The sequence below is a fragment of the Euprymna scolopes genome, chromosome 21 (assembly GCF_053919585.1).
Source record: "Euprymna scolopes isolate OS-2025 chromosome 21, ASM5391958v1, whole genome shotgun sequence".
Classification (NCBI taxonomy): Eukaryota; Metazoa; Mollusca; class Cephalopoda; order Sepiida; family Sepiolidae; genus Euprymna; species Euprymna scolopes.
Window position 1 is genome coordinate 123,695,154 of NC_136502.1, and position 24,707 is coordinate 123,719,860.

Genomic DNA, 24,707 nt, shown 5'->3' on the forward strand with positions numbered 1-24,707 from the left:
GCACATGCGCAAAAGTAACAGAAATATGTCAGTAAGTTGAAATAAATGTTTTGCATTTCAACCTGCTGATATATTTCTTTATGCAATATTCATCCAAACCAAGATTTTACTCATTATAAACCATTCTTGGTGTATGATTACTATTTTCTGTTAATTTCAGTTTTATGTGATGAATAGTTTAAGAGTTTATCGGTTAAATATTTAGACACACATACGTCTACTGTTTTATTTCTATAGATAAAAATAATAAAATTAATTTGGGAGATGACGATTATAGTTTGTATTACTTTCGATTATTCAGAATACTGTTCTCAGCGTTAATGTTATTTTTACGTTTCGATCGATGTACTCTCCCGCCTTCTTCAGGTGGTTCTTATTGCAATAGTATTTAGCACAAAGGATATACGAGGTGCTTTCAATAAGTTTCCATACTTTTTTCGAACAGGCATATAAAATTGTCGTAGACTCTTGAAAATTCAGTATATTATTGCTATACATCTTATGAGATGACTGACCAACTTTTATGATTTCAGGTTTAAATGAACAACTACAACAGGAATCGGAATACATCCTACTAAAGCCTGATTGTCACAGATGGTGAATTTAAAAAATGTAATCTGGATGTGAGGAGACTTTAGAAGAACGATATGCAATAAAATTCTGTTTTAAACTTGAAAAAAAATCCACAGAAACATGTGGTCTGCCAGAAGTTGTCGGAATAGTACAACAAGTGGATTGCAGCCGGAGGAGATTACTTTGAAGGAACTAGAATTTCATATATGCACTATCTATAAAAAGTGCCCATACGAAAAAAGTCTGGAAACTTATTGAAGGTACCTCATAAATGCTAAATAATAAGTTCAGAGAGATAGTCAATATTAAGAATGCAATGTGGAATTACAGGGATCGTTCCAAATATAAACCCTTCTATTTTTTTAATTCAAAAAGTTGAAGAGCTACAAAGACGGTAGTTGTACCATTAAAACGAGCAATATTTTGTGCTTCAGAATTTACTTTTCTACATAGTCATCAGCATTCTCAATGTATTTTTGCCAGAGATGAATGATGCCTGTGCATGGGCGTCTGGAGCATGTTCTATAATATGAAGGCCATTTCAAAAGTAAAGCCTCCTATTTTTTAACTAAAAAAGTTGAGGAGTTATGCAGACGGAAGTGGTACCATTACAACAGGGCACCCCGTTAGTGGCTTCTTAATAATTCCAATAAAGGAAAAGAAAACACAAAAAGCGGAAAATAGTTCTTTTAAGTCTTTAGATTCAATCTTTCAGCAAAAGGGTTTTTTTTTTTCAATGAAAGAAAACAAGGCAGAATTACAAGTTCTTTTAAAGTTTTTTCTTTATAAAAGTATAGCTCTCTCTCATCCAAAGTATAGAGTGTCCGAAATAAAATTCCTTTTCTTCTTCTTCTTCTTCTTCTTCTTCTTCTTCTTCTTCTTCTTCAAAGTATAGAGTGTCTGAAATAAAATTCCTTTTCTCAGAAAAGGTTGCCAGGTTTCTTCTTCTTTTTCCTTCTCCTGAAATAATATTGCTTTTCTCTGATTATGTTAGTATACCAATTTCAAACCGCTTTAATAAAGGCTCTTTATCCTTAGTGAAGTGGTTGAAAGAATTTACGTCATGGTCAATAGAGCCCGGAAAACGAGTCTTGTACTCTAGAAATCTTATCCGGAACTAATTATAAAAAGGCACAAGAAACGGATTTCTGGGACTGTTTCCAGAAAAGCTAATCACTAACAAGAACACATGGAAATTATCTGCAAGCGAAAAGGATAGAGAGTGAGGGAGGTGAGAAAGAGAAAGAGAGAGAGAGAGAAATGACAAAAAGATTCGCCAGCTGAAAAGGCCTCTCTGTACGTATGACTGCTGGACGAAATGGGGCCAAAAGAGAGGGAGGGGGTAACATGAATGCCACAGGCTAACCAAGACCGCCGACCCCCCCCCCCATCTCCTTTTGAACTGCTGGAGGCGACTATAACTGCTGGAGGCGACTATGTAGATAAAAAATAAAATTCCGACACCTGAAATAATCACCCATCTGATACTAGCCAGGCTTATTCTTGCTTCGGCGATCAAACAAAAATTGGTGTGTCAACGTGATTATGCTACACACACACACATAAACACACACACACACACACACACACAAACTCTTATGAGATTACTTTGCTGAGCTGATCATGTTAAGATTACTTTGCTGAGCTGATCATGTTAACGAGATGATCTCATCAGAGAAACTATCGATCCTGTTCCTTCTTGAGACTGGAAGAGGCAGTGCGGCGGCCAGCTAAAAACGTTACTCAGCAAGATACTGACCCGATTCTGGATCCGACGATGTACGGTGTTTGCTGTTGGAATTGTGACTGACTGTCAATAGCGCTGGTGATGGATCGCCGAGCTTGGTCAGCTTCCGGTTGAGATGCAGTGAATTCATTTACTTGATTTTGTTTTTTAGGCTAAAAAATTTCCTGTATTAAAAAAAGTTATTGTTTGGCTTTATGTGACTAAATGGGAATCTTATCTGGATTTGAATTCTACGTTTTATTATGAATATTTCTCCAGGCTTATGAAGTATCTGTATTCAATTTTACTTTACTAAATAACCATTTCAATAACGTAAAATCAAGCAAATTTAATCAATCATCTCATAAGATGTCTAGCAAAAACGTACTGGATTTTCAAGAGTTTACGACAATTTTAAATACCTGTACAAGAAAAAGTCTGGAATCATACTGAAGGCACCTTGTATCAAAACTTTGTAAAGCAATGAGGAAAATAGCACCAATTTTGTACCATGTACCCTTGAAAATCTCATCAGTATGCCCTGCATTTAAGAATTCAGATGATCGCTCATCCCCCGCTCAGTACAGGCCAATAAGTCTCCTGTGCGTCAATGTATTTTTGCCAGAGATGAATGATGCCTGTGCATGGGCGTCTGGAGCATGTTCTATAATATGAAGGCCATTTCAAAAGTAAAGCCTCCTATTTTTTAACTCAAAAAGTTGAGGAGTTATGCAGACGGAATCTGTGTTAAATAGAAAAATAATCAAACATCTCAGCAAAAATAACCTTCTTAGTGACACACAATATGGTTTCTGTTCTGCTAGATCTACAACAGACGTGCTTACAGTTATATCTCATAGGATTAGCTAATCTCTCAACAGAGGTTACCTTTCTATGGCATTTGCTCTTGACATATCAAAGGTCTTTCATAAAATATGGCATAAAGGTTTATTTCACAAGATCTCCAGCTATGGTATAGCTGGAAATGTCTTCTCAATTATTAAATCATTTCTCTCTGATAGGTTCATAAGAGTAGTGGTTGATGGGCAGAAATTAGAAGCTCACAGTATTAATGCTGGAGTCCCTCAGGGGTCCATCCTGGGCCCAACTCTCTTCCTGATCTATATTAATGATCTTTCAAATCACATCCTTACATCATTCGTAGACATTTATGCTGATGACACGACTATCTATGGTAGCACATCTAAGACCGTAAACGACCAAGTTCTCTCTGATTCTCTCTCCTCTGATCTTGAGTAAGTGGTACAATGGGGAAAGGAGTGGCTTGTTACTTTTAATGCATCCAAAACCAAGCTTTTATCTTTACATCATCAACGCTCTGATCCCCATCTGGCATCAATTGAAATAAATGGCTCTTGTCTTGGAGAGGCCTCAAGTTTTAATAAGCTTCTGGGCTTGACCCTTACTCCTGATCTGAAATGGAACAGATACATTAAATCCGTTGCCAAGGCCGCTGGAAAAATTGTGGGATCCTTCTATCGATCGAGTAGATATCTCACTGCTGATGCAATTCTCTATCAGTTGGAGAAAAGACAACATATTTTCACTCCAGGTACGTCCAAGGATGGAGTACTGTTGCCACATCTGGGTAGGAACTGTTAGAAAGGACTTATCCTGCCTTGATAAAGTTCAAAATAGACTTCATAACCTCATAGGGGATGTCCTTTTCTCTTCCCTGCAACCTCTTTCTCACAGAAGAGATGTTGCGAGTTTATCTCTGCTTTATCGTTATTTTCATGGCAAGTGCTCGACTGAGCTTAAATCTACGGTCTCCCCTTGCCAAATTTTCACAAGAAACACCCGTCTAGCAGAAAACACTATCAATAATTTCACACACTCCTGTGCTTAAACCTAAACATAGATTTCATGAACAAAGCTTCTTTCTTAGAACTGCACGCCTATGGAATTGTCTTCCGTTTTCCTGCTTTCCAGCTGACTACCATATGGTTGTCTTCAAGTCTAATGTAAACAAGTTTTTGATGAGCCGTTCCATATAAGTTAACAAATTTACCGAATTTCCATTACTAACGATTATTATATTGTCCAATTTCTACTGTACACTCTTTAACCCTTATCCTCGAGTGGCCTCTTGGCCATGATAAGTGGCGATGCCTTTGTAGAAAAAAAAAATGTAACAACACACCCAGAGGAAAAAAATATTTTTTTAAATTTAAAAATAGAGAGAAAAAAACTGTTCACAGTTCATTTTGAAGAGATTCTATCTCGAAATATTTCAAATATAATAATATATTGATTGCTTTATTTTACACTATGCGTTGTTAAGACTTTCAAAATAATATTTTGATAATTGTTCTGAATACGTTAGGAAACTCATTGTAGAAAATAACTGAATAGACTTGAGGGTGATGTCTATCAGGTATTCAATTCTTATACCCCACTCTCTCTCTCTCTCTCTCTCTCTCTCTCTCTCTCTCTCTCTCTCTCCCTCTCCCTATATGTATTATGTATGTATGCATCTCTCTCTCTCTCTCTCTCTCTCTCTATCTCTCTCTACCTCTCTCTCATATATATATATATATATATATATATATATATATATATATATATATATATATATATATAGTCTTATGGGGAGTAAACTCTGAAACATGAATATATATAGATGACTTACTTTTATGCACGTAGTAATTATTAATTAATAATTAATATTTAAATAAAGATTTTTAAAAAAGTAAAAACGTCCTAAGATTTGGGCGAAGAAAAATGTAAACAAAGGGCAAATAACTCCTTTCTTATAAAAAAAAAAAAAAAAAAGCTCAGGGAGCGAAAAAAGAAAGAAATTAATCGCTAATAAAAAAATAAATAAAAAAATTCAACAATCTTATATATATATATATATATATATATTATGTATGAGAGAAAGAAAGATATATATATATATATATATATGAGAGAAAGAAAGAGAGAGAGCGAGAGAAATAAAAAGGAACCAACCGTAATACGGTTGGTTCCTTTTTACGGCGTATTATGTGTTCATCAACGTTTCGTCTTTATTTCGAGACTTCCTCTGGAAGAAAGACGAAACGTTGATGAACACATAATACGGTTTGTTCCTTTTTATTTCTCTATTTTGTTGGAATACTATTTCCATTATTTTCATCATATATATATATATATATATATATATATATATATATATATATATATATATATATATAATTTCCCTAAAAGTTTCCCGGCGATGGGAGGATCAGAACTGGCTTTTTCTTGTTTTTGATTTGTATCTGATATCCCGTGTTATTCGGGGACCTTTCGACGATGGATCTAATTTTATTTTAACTGCTTCGGATTATTCATCTTAAACACATAGGATTGGAATATTAGCAAACTTCATTATTGTAAATTGAGCTTGATTGAAATTCTGAATATATATATATAGTCTTGGAAGTTTTCAACCTTTAAAACTATACAAAAACAAAAAAAATATGTCAAGAGCAATTGCCATAGAAAGGTAACCTCTGTCAAGAGATTTTATATATATATATTTAAGCAGCCGCCAATAGCGTAATGGTTAGGAGCCTTGACTGCCGTACAAACGGTCAGGTTTCTATCCTGGCTTGAGGTAGTTGCCTGTCTAGCCGCACTGATGAGCTGTGAAACAGCGAAACAGTACTGTATGTGGATGACTATATATATATATATATATATATATATATATAATGTCAGATCATGTCATGTCATATGCTACTGGTACCGTGTAATCCAGTACTACCTGCCTCATGGTCGGGTCACTGGCGACTAAACTGGTTCCCCCACAAAACTTGTTTGGTGAGGAGGGTGGCTAGTCTCCCTGAAGGATTAAAAACAAGACCTTCCAAAGGGCGAATGAACCCTTTTTCAGGGTCAACGGCCAACTAGCACCGTGTGTGTTTGTGTGTATGTGTGTATTGGGGTGGAGAGGGCTCCCGTAAGCCGTGGTGAAGGCAACCTTTCTAGGAGAAGCAAATCTCTGATTTAAAAAACCATAAAGCGGGAGACCAGTACCCGCATTAAGCTGGTCTGCAGTTTAACTTGTTGCTGGCTATCTTGCTCTTGCTTGTTGCTGGATCTCAACATTTTGAACCGAGAGAGAGAGAATTAATTGTCGTACAAAGCTAAGACTCTGTAACATCATCTGTGTATAGATACTCCCTCAGACATTTGTCTATAAAAGTGGTCCTGTGGCGATGGAAATGTTGAAATGCTGGAAGCATGTAATAATTGATCTCAGTGACCATCGTCAGTGTCATGCCTGCTTGAGCGTGTGAATTCACCGGTAGGACTAAAAAAAAAGTCATTTTTGGGCTCATGGACTTTAAGTGTCTGAGGGAGTGGCATTCGTCTGACAAGACGTTGCAATCATCATATATATAGTATTCAAAATTGTTTTTATACCCCTCTCTCTCCCTATATATACATATATATATATATATATATATATATATATATATATATATATATATATATATAGAGAGAGAGAGAGAGAGAGAGAGAGAGAGAGAGAGAGGGAGAAAGTGATATATATATATATATATATATATATATATATATATATATATATATATATATATATATATATACATATATATCATATGTATTGTGTGACATTGAATTTTTTATTTTTCAGAAAACTGCATTGTGGGCCCTCCAAGATGCTCTTACTCTAGAGAAACTAGTCACAGACATGTTAACAAGAATTATAAACGATGATGACCATCAGGTAAGTGTAGAACTTTTACCCTTTCTTTATTTCATGTATTTATTTTTTTTTATATTGAGGAAATGCAGAGTAATCTCCCCTTTTATGTTATTCATATCTATTGAGGAAATGCAGGGTGACCTCCCCTTTTATGTTATTCATATCTATTGAGGAAATGCAGGGTGACCTCCCCTTTTTAATAAAATTCATGATCATTTCTGAAACCCAACCAATTTTGGTACAAATGATTGACTTGTCCATCAAGTTTCTGTTTTAAATATCCAACAGCCTTTGCTTTATCTCCAGAGATGATGTGGTTTAAATGGTTAACGACACAGACTGATGACTTGGATGTCCCAAGTTCGAATCCAGATCGTTCCACAAAATCACTTTCATTTGGCAACCTGCAAGTGGTGCCTCCCGTAATTACCCGATATTTTTTTTAGAAAATATTCTAACTAGAAAGATATCGGGGAAACCAATGCCAACAATAGAATCGCCTGATTCATACAATATGATTATGATGCCACGTTATTTGCGATAATATCACTAGAAAAAAGTGTACCATTACTTTTCGTTTTGTGAACGAATGTATGGCCAAGTCGAGGGGATCTTATTTGGATTTCGAATTCTATGTTGTTTTTTTGAATATTAAGTCAAGGTTTACAACGTTGATTAATACCAAGTTGTACCTTGTTTTCGTTAAGAAGCTTGGATGATCTTAGACAGGTAAAGAAGTATGGCTTGTCTTTTAAGAATAAAGTATCGATTCGCAATAATTTACGTACATGCATTCTGAGAGCAGAGGCTGCCATGTTGAGAAGTGGTTAGTTAACTGGTAGATTCCACTCTACTCTGAAATGTGAATATTTTTTTTTCCTTATCAGTGTCTTCTACTAAGGTTGCTTCTCACTCCTTCTTGTCCCATATCAATAATGTCAGGTTTAATAGCTCTGTTTACTAAGTACACAACTGTATGAATTCCATAGTCATAATGGATGGTGCATAACTTGTTTCCAACTGTTCTTTCCGGTATATGTTTTCAGGACTTACGACTGCATTTGATATTCAACTTTTGACAGTTAGTCCAGTGGAAATATTTACACATCTATTCTGGTACTTTTGGTACAAATAAATTTCAGATCATGATTGACTTGTCCATCAAGTTTCTGTTTTAAATATCCAACAGCCTTTGCTTTATCTCTGGAGATGATATTGGTCAAATGGTTAATGACAGACTGACGACTTGGATATCTCAAGTTCGAATCTAGTTCGTTCTACAAAGTCGCTTTCACTTGGCGACCTTCAAGTGGTGTCTCCTGTAAGTACCCGATGTCTTTTTAAAAAGAATTCTAACTAGAAAGATATCGGGGAAATCAAATACCAACAATAGAATCGCTTAATTCATATGATGATGATCTCACGTTATTTGCGATAGTATCACTAAAAGAAAATGTACCATTAATTTTTGTATACTTTACATAAGCGAATGCAGAGATCAGAGGCCGCCATGTTGAGAAGTGGTTAGTTAACTGATAGATTCCGTACTGTTCTGAAATGTGAAGAAATATTTTTTTTTATGTCGTACATGAAACCTTGATATTTCGTTATCATTTTCTTTCAAACTCTGTTTAGATCAGCTTCATTGCAGACACGAACTTCTACTAAGGTTGTTACTCACTCCTTCTTGTCCCATATCAATAATGTCAGGTTTAATAGCTCTGTTTACTAAGTACGCACCTGTATGAATTCCATAGTCATAATGGATGGTGTATAACTTATTTCCAACTGTTCTTTCCGGTAAACATGTTCCCATATGCAGCTGCATTCACTATTCAACTTTTTACAAATCGTCCAGTAGAAATATTTACACATTTATTCTGGAATGCCCTACACTTTATATGACTCGTTGGAATGATTTACTGGAAACTTTGGTGATCGTATCATCAGTAGGAAGTGTCATAATGAAGAGGCTCACCAGATCTTAAACCCCTACCCCAGATTTCTATTTACGGGATTTTGTCGTAATCAACAGACTGCTCATGGACTGAAAAGATTCATCACATTCAAAATCAGGGCAGTACCAAAATAGGAGTATGTCAGGCAATATGTTTTTAAGCAAGGGAGAGTCACGCTTTACTATCAGGGGTTAATACCTCTTACCTGGTAAACCTGCTTCACACATCAGTAGTTTTTGTTTGCAAACAAAACTAACGCAAATTCAATAGAGAAGTATCCCATGGCTAAAAAGAGGATATGTCTGTCGGTTTGTCCGTCACATTGTCTATCGGTTTGTCCGTCACACTTAAAAGTTTGAAATAGCATCGTCAGAGGAATTCATGAATCTCTTTCCAGCTATTCATAGTCAATCTGTTAGCGCACTCAGGTTAAAAGTACAGAATAGTTAACGTTCTTCCACAAACCAACAATACATAATCAACACGAAATGCCTTCAAATAAACTTCTCTTCCAAATCAGCATGTTTTTAGCGTGTGGACATTATGTATAAAATGTTTTCGACTTTTAAAAAATTCTTACAAATCGATTACACACTTCAAAAATGAAACAAGTTCTGCAAATGTGTTTCGTTTATAAATTCTCAAGTGTTAACTATTCTGTGCTTTTGACATTCACAAAAATAGTACAAGTGAAATCTAAGGAAGTTCAGTAGAGAATTTCATTCTGATGCGTTTTATATAAATTATATGTTGTTTTTTTTTTATTTTCGAATGATCGAGTGTTAACTGTTTCGTAATTTTACCGCAAATTTAATGTGACGAAAATACGTAAGGAGGATATAAAAACTTAAAGATTTTAAATGAAGTTTTTGTTTATTCTTTACTAGCAGGCCGCCTGGCATTGCCCGGTCGTAAAATATGCATAAATATTAGATTTTAATTCATACAGAAACTGAAATATGTGCATCCGGGTATTATGTTTTTTCTAAACTGTTCATTTCTTGTAAGTAAAAAAAAGAAAAAAATACTCGAGCAGAGATCGAAACCAAAACCTAAAGATGGTGAATCAAGGACGATAACCATTACACCAGCATGACACAGTCCTCATGAAGTGTTTTCAAACTACTTATTCTTAACATAAGTAATCTGTAAGGTGAACTGTTCACGTATGCGCATTCATAAAACAGTAAGCAAACTTATAAAAATCTGATGACTCCCACATTTTTAAAATTTTTACTCCTTAGCAGCCCTTTTTTCAGATAAAAACGGATTAAAAGGTTTTCAGCATCTTTGAATATCCTATATACCAAATTGTAATACTGTAGATTAAAAATTCGTTGAGTATATAGGTTAAGAAGTGTCTTCACACACACACGTTCTCATTTTTATAAATATATAGATAGAATAGTATTGTTACCCAGTCATCTATGATCGACGAAAACTGTCCCAGAAGGAGGCAAATGAAAGCTGAATTAGAGCTTTTATTTATGTGAGCGATCCCGGGGTACTAGCAGATGACCTTGCTGGTTCGTTGCGAGCCTATCCTTGTTTTATCGTTATTTCAATGGCAGGTGCTCGTCTGAACTCCAATCTTTGGTCCCCCCTCGCCAATCTTTCACGAAAAACACCCGTCTAGCTGAATCCACTGTGAAAAATTTCCCCCACTCTATATCTGTGCCTAAATCAAAACGTGGATTCCATGAACAAAGCTTCTTTCTTAGAACTGCACGCCTGTGGAACTCTGTTCCATCTGCCTGCTTTCCTCCGGACTACAACTTGGATGTCTTCAAGTCCAACGTTAACAAATTCCTAATGAACCGCCCCCTTAAGTAAACACTTCATCAAATCTCCACACTAACGTAATGTACTTGCAATAACCCTTATCCCTGAGTGGCTTCCAGGCCTTAATAAGAGGTGATCACTGTGTAAAAAAAAAAAAAAAAAAAAAGGATTTGATCGTTGATACAAAATACGCAAAGGAAAAAATAATTTCGGGAACATTAATAATATTGTTTTGTGAATATGATTGTTGTGTGTTATCTAACCATGTTTTATCTTAGAAGTGACCTTAAGGTCAAGGCCGAGATTGTGTGTGTGTGTGTGTGTGTGTGTGTGTGTGTGTGTGTGTGTGTGTGTGTGTGTGTGAAACCAGATAATGGAAGAGTTTGGTCGATCTGTTTTTTTTCATTATGATTACATTTTGACCCCAATTAAGGCACAGTGCCACTTTGATGTAGTGATGGCTACTACCTGGGACATAATTGCAAGAATACTATGTAGGGAGTTGAGCAGCAAGATATCTGTTTACACTTGGAATTCTGCATTTCAGTACAGACAGGAAAGTAGAAATTTGGAAAGCATTTTCAAAGTCTACCAGTCTTAGGGAAGAAACTATTAGAGTAGAAGACTTTCTTACATTAAGGGATTTCTACTGTGGAGGGGTGGGATTTTGCTGCTCGCCGAGTTTGTCGGGGGTATTTACGTCGAGGGGGGGGGGATAAGGATTTGTAGTTAGTCGGAGCATCTATCATAAAAGTACTTGTAAAACAGGCAGAGTGATGCAAGTGGCTGAAGCCTAGCTGATTATGCGGGACTTATTAAGTTGGCGACACTTTTTTTAACTTTGTCTAAGAACGAAAGACTAGTAGCAGATGCACCAGCCCAAATGGGACAACAATACTCCATACATGGGCGAATGGTGGCTTTGTAAAGATACAGGATGCTCGTAGGCATAAGTAACTTTCTAACACAGTAGAGAGAGAGAGTCCATCTTCTTTGCAGCAGCCTTAGCAATGCCCTCTATATATCTTTCCAACCTCATATTCCCCGTGACCGTGATGCCGAGGAGTTTGAAATGAAGTACTTTCAGGCAATATATCATTAGCAATAGCTATTGCTGGGTGAGAAAGTTTCTAATAATTATTAAAGGTAGGAAGTTTAGTCTTGACAGCATTTAATGTTGCCATCCATTTTTATCCCCATTTCCCTGTTAGCGCACTTAGGTTAAAAGTACAGAATAGTTAACATTCTTGAACAAGCCAACAATACATAATCAACACGAAATGCCTTCAAATAAAATTCTCTTCCGAATCAGCATGTTTCTAACGTGTGGACATGATGTGTAAAATGTTTTCGACTTTTAAAAAATTCTTACAAATCGATTACACACTTCAAAAATGAAACAAGTTCTGCAAATGTTTTTCGTTTATAAATTCTCAAGTGTTAACTATTCTGGGCTTTTGAAGTCAAATCTATGCATGTTTGGTAAACAATTTCATTCTGATGCGTTTTATATAAATTATCTGGGTTTTTTTTTGTTTGTTTGTTGTTTTTTTTTCGAGTGATCGAATGTGAACTATTTCATAAATTTGCCGTGTATTTAATGTGAACTATTTCATAAATTTGCCGTGTATTTAATGTGACGAAAATACGTAAGGATGGTATGAAGACTTAAAGACTTTGGATGAAGTTTTTGTTTATTCACTTGAAAAAACTATTTAAACGATAAATTCTAGAGTTTACCAATTTAATATCTGAGTATGTTGTATAGCACCTGTATCATGAGCTGTTCGAGGAAAGAAACTATTAGAGTAGAAAGTTTACCAGCATCTATGGACATCTTCAGGGAAGGGGTGGGATTTTGCTGCTTCTAAGGTTAGTCAGGGTTATTTACATCAGGAGAAGGCCCAATCAATTTAAGTACTTGTGCTAGAGGCAAAGGAATGCAGCATTGAGGCGATGAAACAGTGGGTGGAGCTTGGCTGACAATGCGGAATCTATTAGATCAAAGACGTGTTTTTTGGACCTTATTCGATAAAGAGAGGGACTGGGGGTTGATGTACCAGCACAGATTTTTATTTATTTTTTTATTTTAATTTTCACCCCAAACAAGGCACAGTGTCACTTTGAAGAAGGGGGCTACTATCGAGAACATAATTTGCAGGGCATTATGGAGGGAAATGAGTAGCAAGATGTTTGTTGACATTACACTTGAACTTCTGCATATCAGTACAGTTAGGAAAACAGAGTCCCGGAAGGGAGTTCCAAAGACTAGCAGTTCTGGGAAGAAGCTATTGTAGTAAAAGGCTTTCTTACACCTAGGGATCTCCACTGTAAAGGGGTGGGACTTAGTTGCTTGTCGGGTTTGTCGGGGGTAATTACGTGAGGCACAAGTGGTTGTAGTTCGTCAGCGCATTCACCATTAAAGTACTTGCAGAACAGGTAGAGGGATGCAACATTTCGTCAATGGGACAGAAGCTGAAGCTTAGATGACAGTTCAGGACCTATCAGGTTGGTGACTCTCTTTTGAACCCTGTCCAGGAGCGAGAGACAAGCAGCAGATGCACCAGCCCAAGTGTGACAACAATACTCCTTACATGGGCGAATGGTGGCCTTATAGAGGTACAGGATACTTTCAGGCGTAAGTAATTTTCTAGCACGATAGAGAGAGCCTACCTTTTTTGCAGCAGCCTTGGCAATACTCTCAATGTATATATTCCAGTTCATGTTCTCTGTAAACGTTAGGCCGAGGAGTTTAAAAGAAGTACTTTCAGGCAATGTATTCTTGGCCATTGCTATTGGTGGTAGAGAAGGTTTCTTGTAGTTATTGAAGGAAACAAGCTTAGTCTTAGCAGCATTGAATGTGACCATCCATTTTTGTCCCCATTCTACTGGGATGAAGAGAAGTGGGAAAATGTCATTTTCTCCGATGAGAAAAAGTTTAATCTAGATGGTCCAGATGGATTTCAACACTATTGGCATGATAAAAATTTGCCCAAAGAGACTTTTTCAACTCAGCATAGTGGAGGAGGGTCTTTAATGATCTGAGGTGCTTTCTCGTCAGCTGGGACCCTAAGTTGCAAGTAGTGAAAGGCCGGAAAACATCATTGAAGTACATTTCAATGCTTGAAAATGCTTCTATCAGGACTGAAGGTCCATATCTGTGTGGAAGAAATTGGATTTTCCAGCAAGACAACGCTGCAATACACACTTCTCGACAAGCACGAGAATACTTTTCTTCAAATAATATAGAATTGTTAGATCATCCAGCATGTTCTCCGGACCTCAATCCCATTGAAAATCTTTGGGGATGGATGGCAAAAGAAGTGTTTAAGGATGGAACCCAGTATGATTCGATAAAGGAACTTTCTGGTTCAGTTTTCAGTACATGGGATAAAATTCCTTCGCAACTGATAAAAAACTTAGTCGCAAGCATGCCAAAGAGAATTTTTGAAGTAATTCGTAATAATGGAGGCTATACTAAATATTGAGACCCTTTTTAGTAATTTATAATTGCCTTTTGTTAGATAAATTATCAGTTGTCTTATCATTTTGACCAGGTGAAAATGTTTGTTTTTTAAAAAATAATTATTAGATCAGGGTTAAAGTTTCGAATAAAGCAGATTACATTTTTTTTCATCATATTTTCCCTTTTGACAATGGTTTCAACCATTTGTTTGATTAAAAATTCGATAATATGTGTAAACGCTTACTTTCTTAAGTGGCCTTATGATTTTGACCAGGACTGTATGTATATATATATATATATATATATATATATATATATATATATATATACATAATGATTCCAGCTTAGAAAACTTTTGAGTTCAAAACATTTTTCCTTACCCACTGAATAGACGGAGTTATTGCATGCAATGACACTGAGTTCTATCTCTGTCTTGATATGTTAAAACACACACACACACACACATCTTTTACTAGATTAAGCACAGGTTAATGTCTTAAATAATAGTCGATTGCCGTTGAAAAGAGCGCAAATCTTACAGCACCAAACCAAGACCGTCTTAAAAGACAAGATGGCCGGTGGGCAAAAATAATTTAATCTGCTGACGTCATCACGGGTAGTCCATTAGTTGCTTCTTTACACCGGTAAACACCGGTAGTGACTCGTGGATATCTCCATTCAACAAAGTAAGTTTTAACGTGCTCCCCCCTGTATTTAACACGATGTAACTATAATTTAATTCAATATTATCATCCTAAGTTTTTTACCATTCAAAAGAAGCGTCAAATAAATTGCTAATATTACAAAAAATTTTTTTACAGCATACAAAACTAATGAAAATGCGAGACAACATCGACTCTTTTGAAGAGACGATTTTTTTAAGCTGTTGACACGTTTTAAAAATTTAGCAAAAATTAATTTTCCTGAAATTTTCAATATTTAAAAATAAATTATGCCGGCTGATAACATTTTTAAACTTTTTTTTAAAGCTAGAAAGATAAAATTTAAAAATACTTATATATATATATATATATATATATATATATATATATATATATATATATATATATATATATATATATATATATATATATATATGAAACTTAAAAGTAAAAAATAAAAAAAAAACGCGCGTTCATTTCGGGTTTGTATTACTGTACACAGATTCGAAAAAGTTGTCAAAAAACAAATATATGACAAATAAATGTTACCAAAGGCAAGATAAGTTACTTTTCTACCAAACTAGATATATTTTTCGTGTTTTTATTCAATGTAACATGTTTATTCAGCTCCAAAAACAAGGTGTTATAAATAAAAAAACTAGAAAAAATATATGTCAAGCTATGTCACGGTAACATATATTGAGCGAGTTTTTTTACAGTATTTTAACCAGTTTTTTATTTATAACACCTTTTCCCAAACTTACCGTGTTAAAGAGGGAGTCAGACGCCATCTTGAAATTTCCGGGTTTGTATTACTGTACACATAGATTCGAAAAAGTTGTCAAAAACCTAATATATAACAAATAAATGTTATCAAAGGCAAGATAAGTTACTTTTCTACCTAACTGGATATATTTTTTGTGTTTTTATTCAATGTAACATATTTATTCAGCTCGAAAAACATACAGTGTTTACCGATGTATTGGAAAATTTAAAATGGCGGCCGACTCTCTCTTTAACACGGTAAGTTCGGAAAAAGGTGTAATAAATAATAAACTAGACAAAATACTCTTAGAAATTTGCTCAATATAAGTTACCGTGACATAACTTGATATATATTCGGTGGTTTTTTAATAGTATTTTGTCTAGTTTATTATTTATAACACCTTTCCACGAACTTACCGTGTTAAAGAGAGAGTCGGCCGCCATTTTAAATTTTCCAATACATCGGTAAACACTGTATGCTTTTTGAGCTGAATAAACATGTTAAATTGAATAAAAACACGAAAATTATATCCAGTTTGGTAGAAAAGTAATTTATCTTGCCTTTGATAACATTTATTTATTATATATTTGTTTTTTGACAACGTTTTCGAATCTATGTGTACAGTAATACAAACCCAATTTTCCAATACATCGGTAAACACTGTATGGTTTTCGAACTGAATAAACATGTTACATTGAATAAAAACACGAAAAATATGTCCAGTTTGGTAGAAAAGTAACTTATCTTGCCTTTGATAACATTTATTTGTTTTTTGACAACTTTTTCGAATCTATGTTTACAGTAATACAAACCCACGTATTTTAACAAACTGAAAATATGGATATAAAAAAATGATTTTGCATGTTATTTTTGTTATGTGGTGAAATAATCTTAAATAAGAAACATGATTTTTTCTTTAGGTTAATTATTTTTTTACTGTGCAATATTTCATGAATTTATTAAAAATATTGTTTTTGATTTTGAAAAAATATTGTGGTTCATTTGCATTTAAAAATATTGTGGTTCATTTTGATTAAAAAATATTCATTTTGATTTTAAAAAAATATTGTTCATTTTGATTAAAAAATATTCATTTTGATTTAAAAAAAAATATTGTTCATTTTGATTAAAAAATATTCCTTTTGATTAAAAAAACATTCATTTTGATTTAAAAAATATTGTTCATTTGATTAAAAAAATAGTTTAATTTTAATATTTCAAATGTTTTGCTTGTGTTCTGCTTCAAATATTCATAATCTTACATGCATAATTTTCATTTAATTATATTAAATAAACTTCAAGTTTACTACAAATCAAATCGTGTTCCTTCACTTTTTAAAAATGTAATTTATAAGTAATTAAAGAACGCATTCTAATCTTTAAAATCTATAATACAACAAAATATTCAATTGCTTATAATACTTAAACAAACAACTTGTGTTTTATTATTTTTTTATTATTAATATTAGATGAGTTTCAGTATAAATCATCGTGTTCTTTCTTTATTTCAATCCAATTTTGAAGTTTTGTAACGCTGTCTGTAAAAATTACTGTTCATTATTGACAGTCTAAGAGTTCCACATATCTTGCTTGTTGGGACCTCGGCGATGACGTCATTTTTTCAGCTGGTCGGCCATCTTTATAACGAAGGCCACGACCAAACACACCCGCCTGGAGTCCAGCTCGAAGGCCGAGTACGCCACCAACAATAGCTCCAAATAAAGTTCCGTTCAACAACTCTGTTTTGCCTCGAATACTTTCTACCGTGCATTCCGTACCAGCAAACATGGCACCAACTTGTCTTTTGAAAAAAGAAATATATATATATAATATAAAGCTGAACGTCTGTGTGTGTGTCTGGTCATGAATAGGCTCCTATATGGTTGACTATTATAGAAAACTGATCACATATAATGATAGAAGATGTATCGAGACACAGGAATGGGTATGTTTGATCTGGAATAATGATGATTCATTAAAATTGTGGCGTCTGTGTACGCGCCTGGTCCACAAAGTATGGAGATAAAAAATTTAAAAATTAAAAAAAAACGTTTACAAGTGTTTTTGATATAGATGTACATAATAATACTTTGATAAGTATGTTTTAACTTAAATAGGGATGGTATAATAAAATTGTGGGGTCTGCGTTCGTGCTTGGTCTCCATAGAATGAAAATAGGCACAAACTTTAATAAAGACTTTTCATATCTATCTGCGTAAGTATACTTTGATAATTATGTTTCAGTTTGAAGAAATATGGTATAATAAAATTATGGGGTGTTCGTTTGCGCCTGACCTCCATAGAATAGAAATATGTCACAAAGTTTAACAAGGTTTTTTAATATAGATCCACAGAATATTGTGATAAGTGTTTCAGTGTGAACAGGTATGGTATAATAAATTATGGGGTTTATCTATTTTATTTTTACTTTCATCATATTTTGCTTTGGTTTTGATACCCCCAAATTCGAAGCCATCTATTTACAACCCTTCGTTTTCATAACCTATCATTCAAATCATATCATATAAATCAGAGTCCATTTTCTGTAGGTTGTTTTTGAACACAGTCAGCGACGTGTAAGAACAATTAGTTAATAAAACATGCAAAAACAAATTTTGAAAAAGAGTTAAAAACATATTTAATTTTAAAAAGGAAACACTAAATAAGTGGATAGTCATTAATCCGCGGACAACTGGTGTATTTTGAGCTGTAGGATTTGTGCTCTTTTCAACGGCAATCGATTACTATTTAAGACATTCACATGTGCTTCATCTAGTAAAAGAAACGTAAATGGCAACAGAATCGTTCTTCAAAACGAAATCCAGCATGTCTTCTAGATTCACCTTATGACAATTTTAAAAGACTAGTTGGTGCCATGTTTGCTGGTACGGAATGCAGTAGGAAACCAGATGCCTAGACTGACTAATAGTTTAGTCTTCCTGGTTCATAGCACAATATATATCCTAAGATCCCTCAGTTGAGAACCGTATCCTTAAATGAAACCAACGTCGACAACAGAATCAGTCTTGGTGCTCAACTCCCTACATATTACCCCGGCAACATATGTCCCCCATAGTCGCCCCTACATCTAAGTAGCACCGTTCTTTGTTTGGGGTGCAAATGTAATTAAAAAATAAGAATCAATCGATCCAAAAAGTCATTGCATATCGATTCATACGAATGTTGAATTTTTTTTTTTTTTATTACATTTTCACCCCAAACAAGGCAAATTGCCACTTTGGTGTAGAGGGCTACTATCAGGGGCAACAACTACTGGGGTACTATGTAGGGATTTGGGCAGCAAGATGGTTCACGTTACACTTGAACTTCTACACGTCAGTACTGTTGGGGAAGCAGGGACCTGGAATGGAATTCCAGAGTCTAGCGATTCTGGGGAAGAAACTATTGGAGTAAAAAGATCTTTTACATCTAGGGATCTCTACAGTGTGGGGGTGGGATTTAGCAGCCTGTCGGGTTTGTTGAGGGTGCTCATGTTGTGGGGGCACAAGTGATTGCAGTTCGTCAGAGCATTCACCACTAAAATACTTGTAAAAAAGGCAGAGGGATGCAACATTTCGTCGATGGGACAGAGGCTGAAGCTTAGATGACAGTTTAGGGCCTATCAGGTTTGTGACTCTCTTTTGAACCTTGTCAAGGAGCGAGAGACTAGTAGCAGATGCACCAGCCCAGATGTGACAGCAATACTCCATACATGGGCGAATGGTGGCCTTATAGAGGTACAGGATACTTTCGGGTGTTAGTAGTTGTCTAGCACGGTAGAGAGAGCCCACCTTTCTTGCAGTGGCCCTGGCAATGCCTTCAATGTAATTGTTCCAACTCTTGTTTCCTGTGAACGTTAGGCCAAGGAGTTTGAAAGATGTACTCTCAGATAAAGAGTCATTGGCCATTGCTATAGGTGGTAGAGAGTGTTTCTTGTAATTATTGAATGAAACTAGTTTAGTCTTGGCAGCATTGAACGTGACCAACCACTTTTGTCCCTATTCCACCACGGATTAGAGGTCTTCCTCTAATGTTTCTGCCATTTCTTTAGAAATGTGTTCATTCGTCTTCCTGTTATGCCTGCCATAGAGTGTAGTGTCATCAGCATATATACCCATCTCAGAGGCAATTTTGTCGGGGAGGTCATTTATGAATATCAGGAACAATAGAGGTCCAAGGATAGAACCCTGGGGCACCCCCGCATTTATATAATATTGTTTAGATGTACGACCGTCGAGGACAACCTGGATTTTTCTCTTATCTAAGAAGGATTTAATTATGTTAAGTATTCTACCAGTGATACCGTATGATCTAATTTTCCTAAGGAGACCCTCATGCCATGCCCTGTCAAAAGGCTTAGATATATCTAGAGCTACCGCTCTGCCCTCCCCCGCTTTGTCCAGTGAATGGTATATACTTCAGAGATTACAGTTAGGATGTCTGCTGTGGAACGGGCTTGTCTTAATCCATATTGTTTGTCAGTCAGAAGTTTAGCATCTGTAAGGTGATGGACTAGAGCATGGTTAATTAAGGTTTCAAATATTTTGGCAAAAAATGGGAGGAGGCTAATGGGGCGATAATTTGATGGGTCAGTCCTTTCGCCAAAATTCTTGAATACTGGTACAACAGAAGCAGTTTTCCAACAGCCCAGAAAGCAAGCTTCATTAAGGCATTTGTTGTAGAGTTTGGAGAGAACTGGAGCTACATCGGCTGAGCACTTTTTTAATAGCACAGCTGGGATAAGATCGGGTCCACATGCTTTTGAAGTGTCAATGTTTTTTATGATAGCATGCACCTGAGCAGGGGTGGTTTTCAGATCGTTTAGTGTGGCGTCTGTCCACATAGGAAAGTCAGGTAGGGGGTGGTTGGAAGTGTCCAGTGTGGAGTTTGAGGCAAACCGACTGGCAAGCATGTTAGCCTTGTCGGTTGCTGAGGAGACAACCTCGTGATTGTTGGTTAGTGGGGGAATTGTTGATTGCCCATTATTTACTACACTGTTGTAGATTTTCCAGAAGTCTCAAGTTCCTAGTTTTTGTGCTTCGATGCGCTTTTTAGTGGTTTCCGTAAACTCTCTCTTAGCTGTCGCTATTTCTTTCTTAACGTTATTTCTAGCTTCTATATACTTCAGTCTGTTTGAACTGGACTTATGTTGGTTAAATCTACGGTATGCATGCTGCTTTTGAGCAATGGCAGTTACGCAAGTCGAAGTAAACCATTGGGGAGAGTGGTGCTTACTATAAAATTTCCGCATGGGAACATGCGCTTAGATTGCAGTTTTGAACCAGTCAGTGGTCTCGTTTGCACACTGTTCAGCAGGGAGAGAAAAATATTTCTCCATGGGGCATCTCTGATTTGTTCCCTGATGGCTTCCCAGTCAGCCTTTTTATAATATCTCGTTGTTTTGAGCACTGGCTCTTCAGTTTTGGTTCTAGAGTTTAGGGCGATTTCAACCAGTATCACTGCATGATCAGCGTTCCCGAGTGGGCTGTGGGCCTTCGTTATGCAGTCATCGGGAACTGTGGTCAAAAACAGATCTAGAAGTGATGCGTGTTGTTCTTCCTGGTCAGGGAAATGGGTTGGAAACGTAACAATTTGTGATAGGGAGTGAGATATAGTGAAGCTATGAGTTGTGCTGCCCGCTGCATCTGTGTAAGTAGAGAATCCAAGCCAGTTTTTGTGGTGGACATTAAAGTCACCAAATACATGTATTTGTGTGCTAGTGTCGAGGGACAGTGCCGTGTCTATGCTGTCAGAGACTTTGTTTATTATGGTGCAGTCCTGAGTCGAGGGAGAGCGGTAGAGAAAATAAAAGTAGGTAATATTGTGTTGCATGTTTAGACTAAAGCACATAAAGGCTTGATCATCTGTTTCTAGGTTTGTTTCTCTAGTCAGGGGTAGGGTATTACGAATGAAAACTCCAAGTCCGTGCATGTATCTGTCAGAGTCCTTACGGCAGAGTGGGAGATATCCAGGCATGTTAAAGTGGTTAGAGCGTATGGAGGAGTGTAGGTTAGTCTCACTTAGTGCTAAGATATCCGGAGTATTTGTTAAGAGAAATGCTTCAACATCAGCTAAATTAGTTCTAAGCCCACGGATATTTGTGAATGCAAGCCTCAAGGGAGGAGGCAAGTTGAATTTGTTTGTCCCTAAGCCTGGTTTAAGCTTTTTTTTAGATTGTACTGTCGTTATATTTTTTTTTAAACAGTTTCGGTTTAGGTAAGGGGGAGCTAAACAAGAGGTTATGCAGAGCATCAGACATGCATCACAAGTAGACTATCAGCTGACCTTTCTCCAATTAGGATTGTGGCCTCAGGAAAGCCCACCGGCGATGAGTGCAGGGTCCCTTTCCATGCGCGTAATGGCACTACAAACAACCCGATATTATTCAACTGTTGATAGAGCAGCCGCTCTAAGCGCTACCAAAGAGTTAGGGCTCCTGTACTACCAGTCGGGAATAGTAGCCAGGAACTGTCAATCCGGTACCCTCAACCCATTAGAAGAAGGTCAGCCCAATCTAATTGCTCAAGCATATAACATACTCAAGCACTCCCAAATGTCCAGTTTTAGGGGTGGAGTGTGCTGGGAATGGGGAAAAACGGCGTTCGTTGCCCTAGCCAGGAAACAAGATCTACCGCTGGGTGTTTCTGTCGAATCACTGAGATAGTGTCTCTGCGCTTGACTAATAGACAAAGAAGGAGTATGGATGCCGGGCGATAGACAGAACCTATCTACTCCTTTGATTTTTAGTTTGTTTATTTCTTTTTTCAGTTGAGTCATTACATCGAACACGAATATTTGGACGAACAGATTAACACAATAAAGCGACTCGGTTCTTTCATCGGTCAATTGGAGAAGTTTTCCGATAGCGGATACGCCGTTGGTCAGTATGTCATCGATCGGGTGCTTGGCGAGTATGTCCAGAGAACGTTCCTGATGAACCAAAAACGCGCGAGCAAAGCGGATGTCGCCAGCCATTACCAGTGGGACCGACAAGCTGAAAATTACGATTCGCTTTACGCTCCATAAAATATAAAAACCTGAATAATAAAAATAATAAAACTCACTGCTTCATAGAAAACTGTTTCTTCCTTTTTTTTTTATAAAAAAATATGGATCATAAATTATTTCAACATTTTTTTATATTGTAACAGCCCGTCTGTTATTTTATTGGAACGAACATATTAATTCAATAAATTTACCATCATCGTATAAGAGAAAAGGATTTATATCGCATCAACATTTTAGGCTCCTTTGTGAGTTAACGTTGACTTAATAATTGTTGTGATTCTTAAAACACCCCCCTCTTCTACGAATTAAATGTTATTTTAAAAGTAGTGTTACAGCCGTTTGATGAACAAGAGACAAAACCAATCGATCTATCTATCCATCTAATTAACCAATATATATAGAACTCTTTATTTTATTTATTTTTTTTTTTTCACGAGAGTAGCATGCCCTCGTTCCATCAGCCATGACTTTCACTGGACAGTACCTAAACTTTAAGTTCCACCATCCATATAATGTAAAGAAACGTATCGTCCGTTGCTTGCAATAACAGACAAAAAGCAATATGTAGTAACAGCAATGCATATCAAGAGGAGATGAACAGTTTAAGCGAAACCCTTCACCGAAACAACAATCCAGAGAGCATCACATCAGATCCCAAAAGTGTGGATCAGACATCAAAAGGCACCACGCATGAACTCATCACAGTTTGTATAGCAGATTTATGAAGGTCGTTTCAGAAAAACTTCAACGAATATGCAATCCATATGACATCAGGAAATTATTCAAAGGCAATTCAACTCTCCAGAAACCGCTTATACGAGTTAAGCCCCCGACAGAAAAAGATAATGATTAGAAACTGTGTATATGAGATCCAATGTAGATGTACACAACCATGCAAAGCTGAGACATGTCGTCTACAAAAAATTACGTTTAGAAGAACATGGAAAAACCTTAATACGTCGAGAGATTGAAAAGTTCGGTATGGCTGACCATATCTGAAGGGAAAAGGGAAGCCATTTACCATCATGGGGCGAAGTAAAACTATGGACAAAGAAAAACGGTGGAAAGTAAGACGACTCAAAGAAGAATCATATATGCTGGGAGACAATCAATTACTAAGTAGAAAACCTAGTATAGAATTTAACATTTACCGTTTAACAATGAAAACCGTTAATTATAAATAATAGATAATAAAAACGATTGAAATATTTAATATCGACAATGAGTAACAAGTAGTTTTTATGTTAACTTTTTGTTGTTTTCAGAGTATAAACCACATTCATCCACGATGTTGACAATATTCTAAGATCCTTTAGTTGAGAACCTGGTCCTTAAAAGAAATCAACGACGACATCGGAATCAACCGATCCATTAAGTTATCGCATATCGATTTATACGAACGTCGTATTTGATTTTTTAATTCATAATAACGTTTGTTTCTTTTTCAGTTGAGTCATTACATCGAACACGAATATTTGGACGAACAGATTAACACAATAAAACGACTCGGTTCTTTCATTGGTCAATTGGAGAAGTTTTCCGATAGCGGATACGCCGTTGGTCAGTATGTCATCGATCGGGTGCTTGGCGAGTATGTCCAGAATACGTTTCTGATGAACCAAAAACGCGCGAGCAACGCGGATGTCGCCAGCCATTATCAGTGGGACCGACAAGCTGAAAATTACGATTCGCTTTACATCGGATAAAATAAAACTAAAGAAGAATTCCGATTTTACGACTTGAAAAGATGACTAAATAAATCAATTCCGATTTTAATAATCGCTTCTTTTTTTTTTTTTTTTTTTTTTCGAAACCATTAAAGAATATGAACTATTTCAACTTCTAGTCTTTTCTCGAGTTGAACATAATTTGTGATTTTAATTGCTGGAAACACACTTTGATCATGGTTATTTCATATTACCGTACATTAATCCTTAAAACTTACGAACAATCATTGACTTTAAACGTATTCATATCTTTTTGAAATATCAGTTTCGTGATTAACTTGATTGATTAATTGTGGTATTTCCACAAAGCTCACTCCAT

At 35.9% G+C, this 24,707-nt stretch overlaps 1 protein-coding gene across 2 annotated transcripts in view; it reads left to right on the forward strand.

Annotated features, from left to right (window-relative positions):
* The window catches only part of LOC145242696 (soma ferritin-like), a 71,838-nt gene extending 47,341 nt beyond the window's left edge, over window positions 1–24,497 (forward strand). Inside the window, exons 7-8 of one of the 2 annotated variants that reach the window (XM_080105827.1) lie at window positions 6,948–7,040; window positions 22,422–22,731. In XM_080105827.1, the coding sequence (XP_079961953.1) occupies window positions 6,948–7,040; window positions 22,422–22,679 (351 nt within the window). In that variant the 3' untranslated portion in view covers window positions 22,680–22,731. Of the gene's footprint in view, window positions 1–6,947; window positions 7,041–22,421; window positions 22,732–24,109 lie in introns of those variants that run through there. The other variant, XM_080105828.1, reaches the window with a different exon arrangement.
* Window positions 24,498–24,707: the final 210 nt, after the last annotated feature.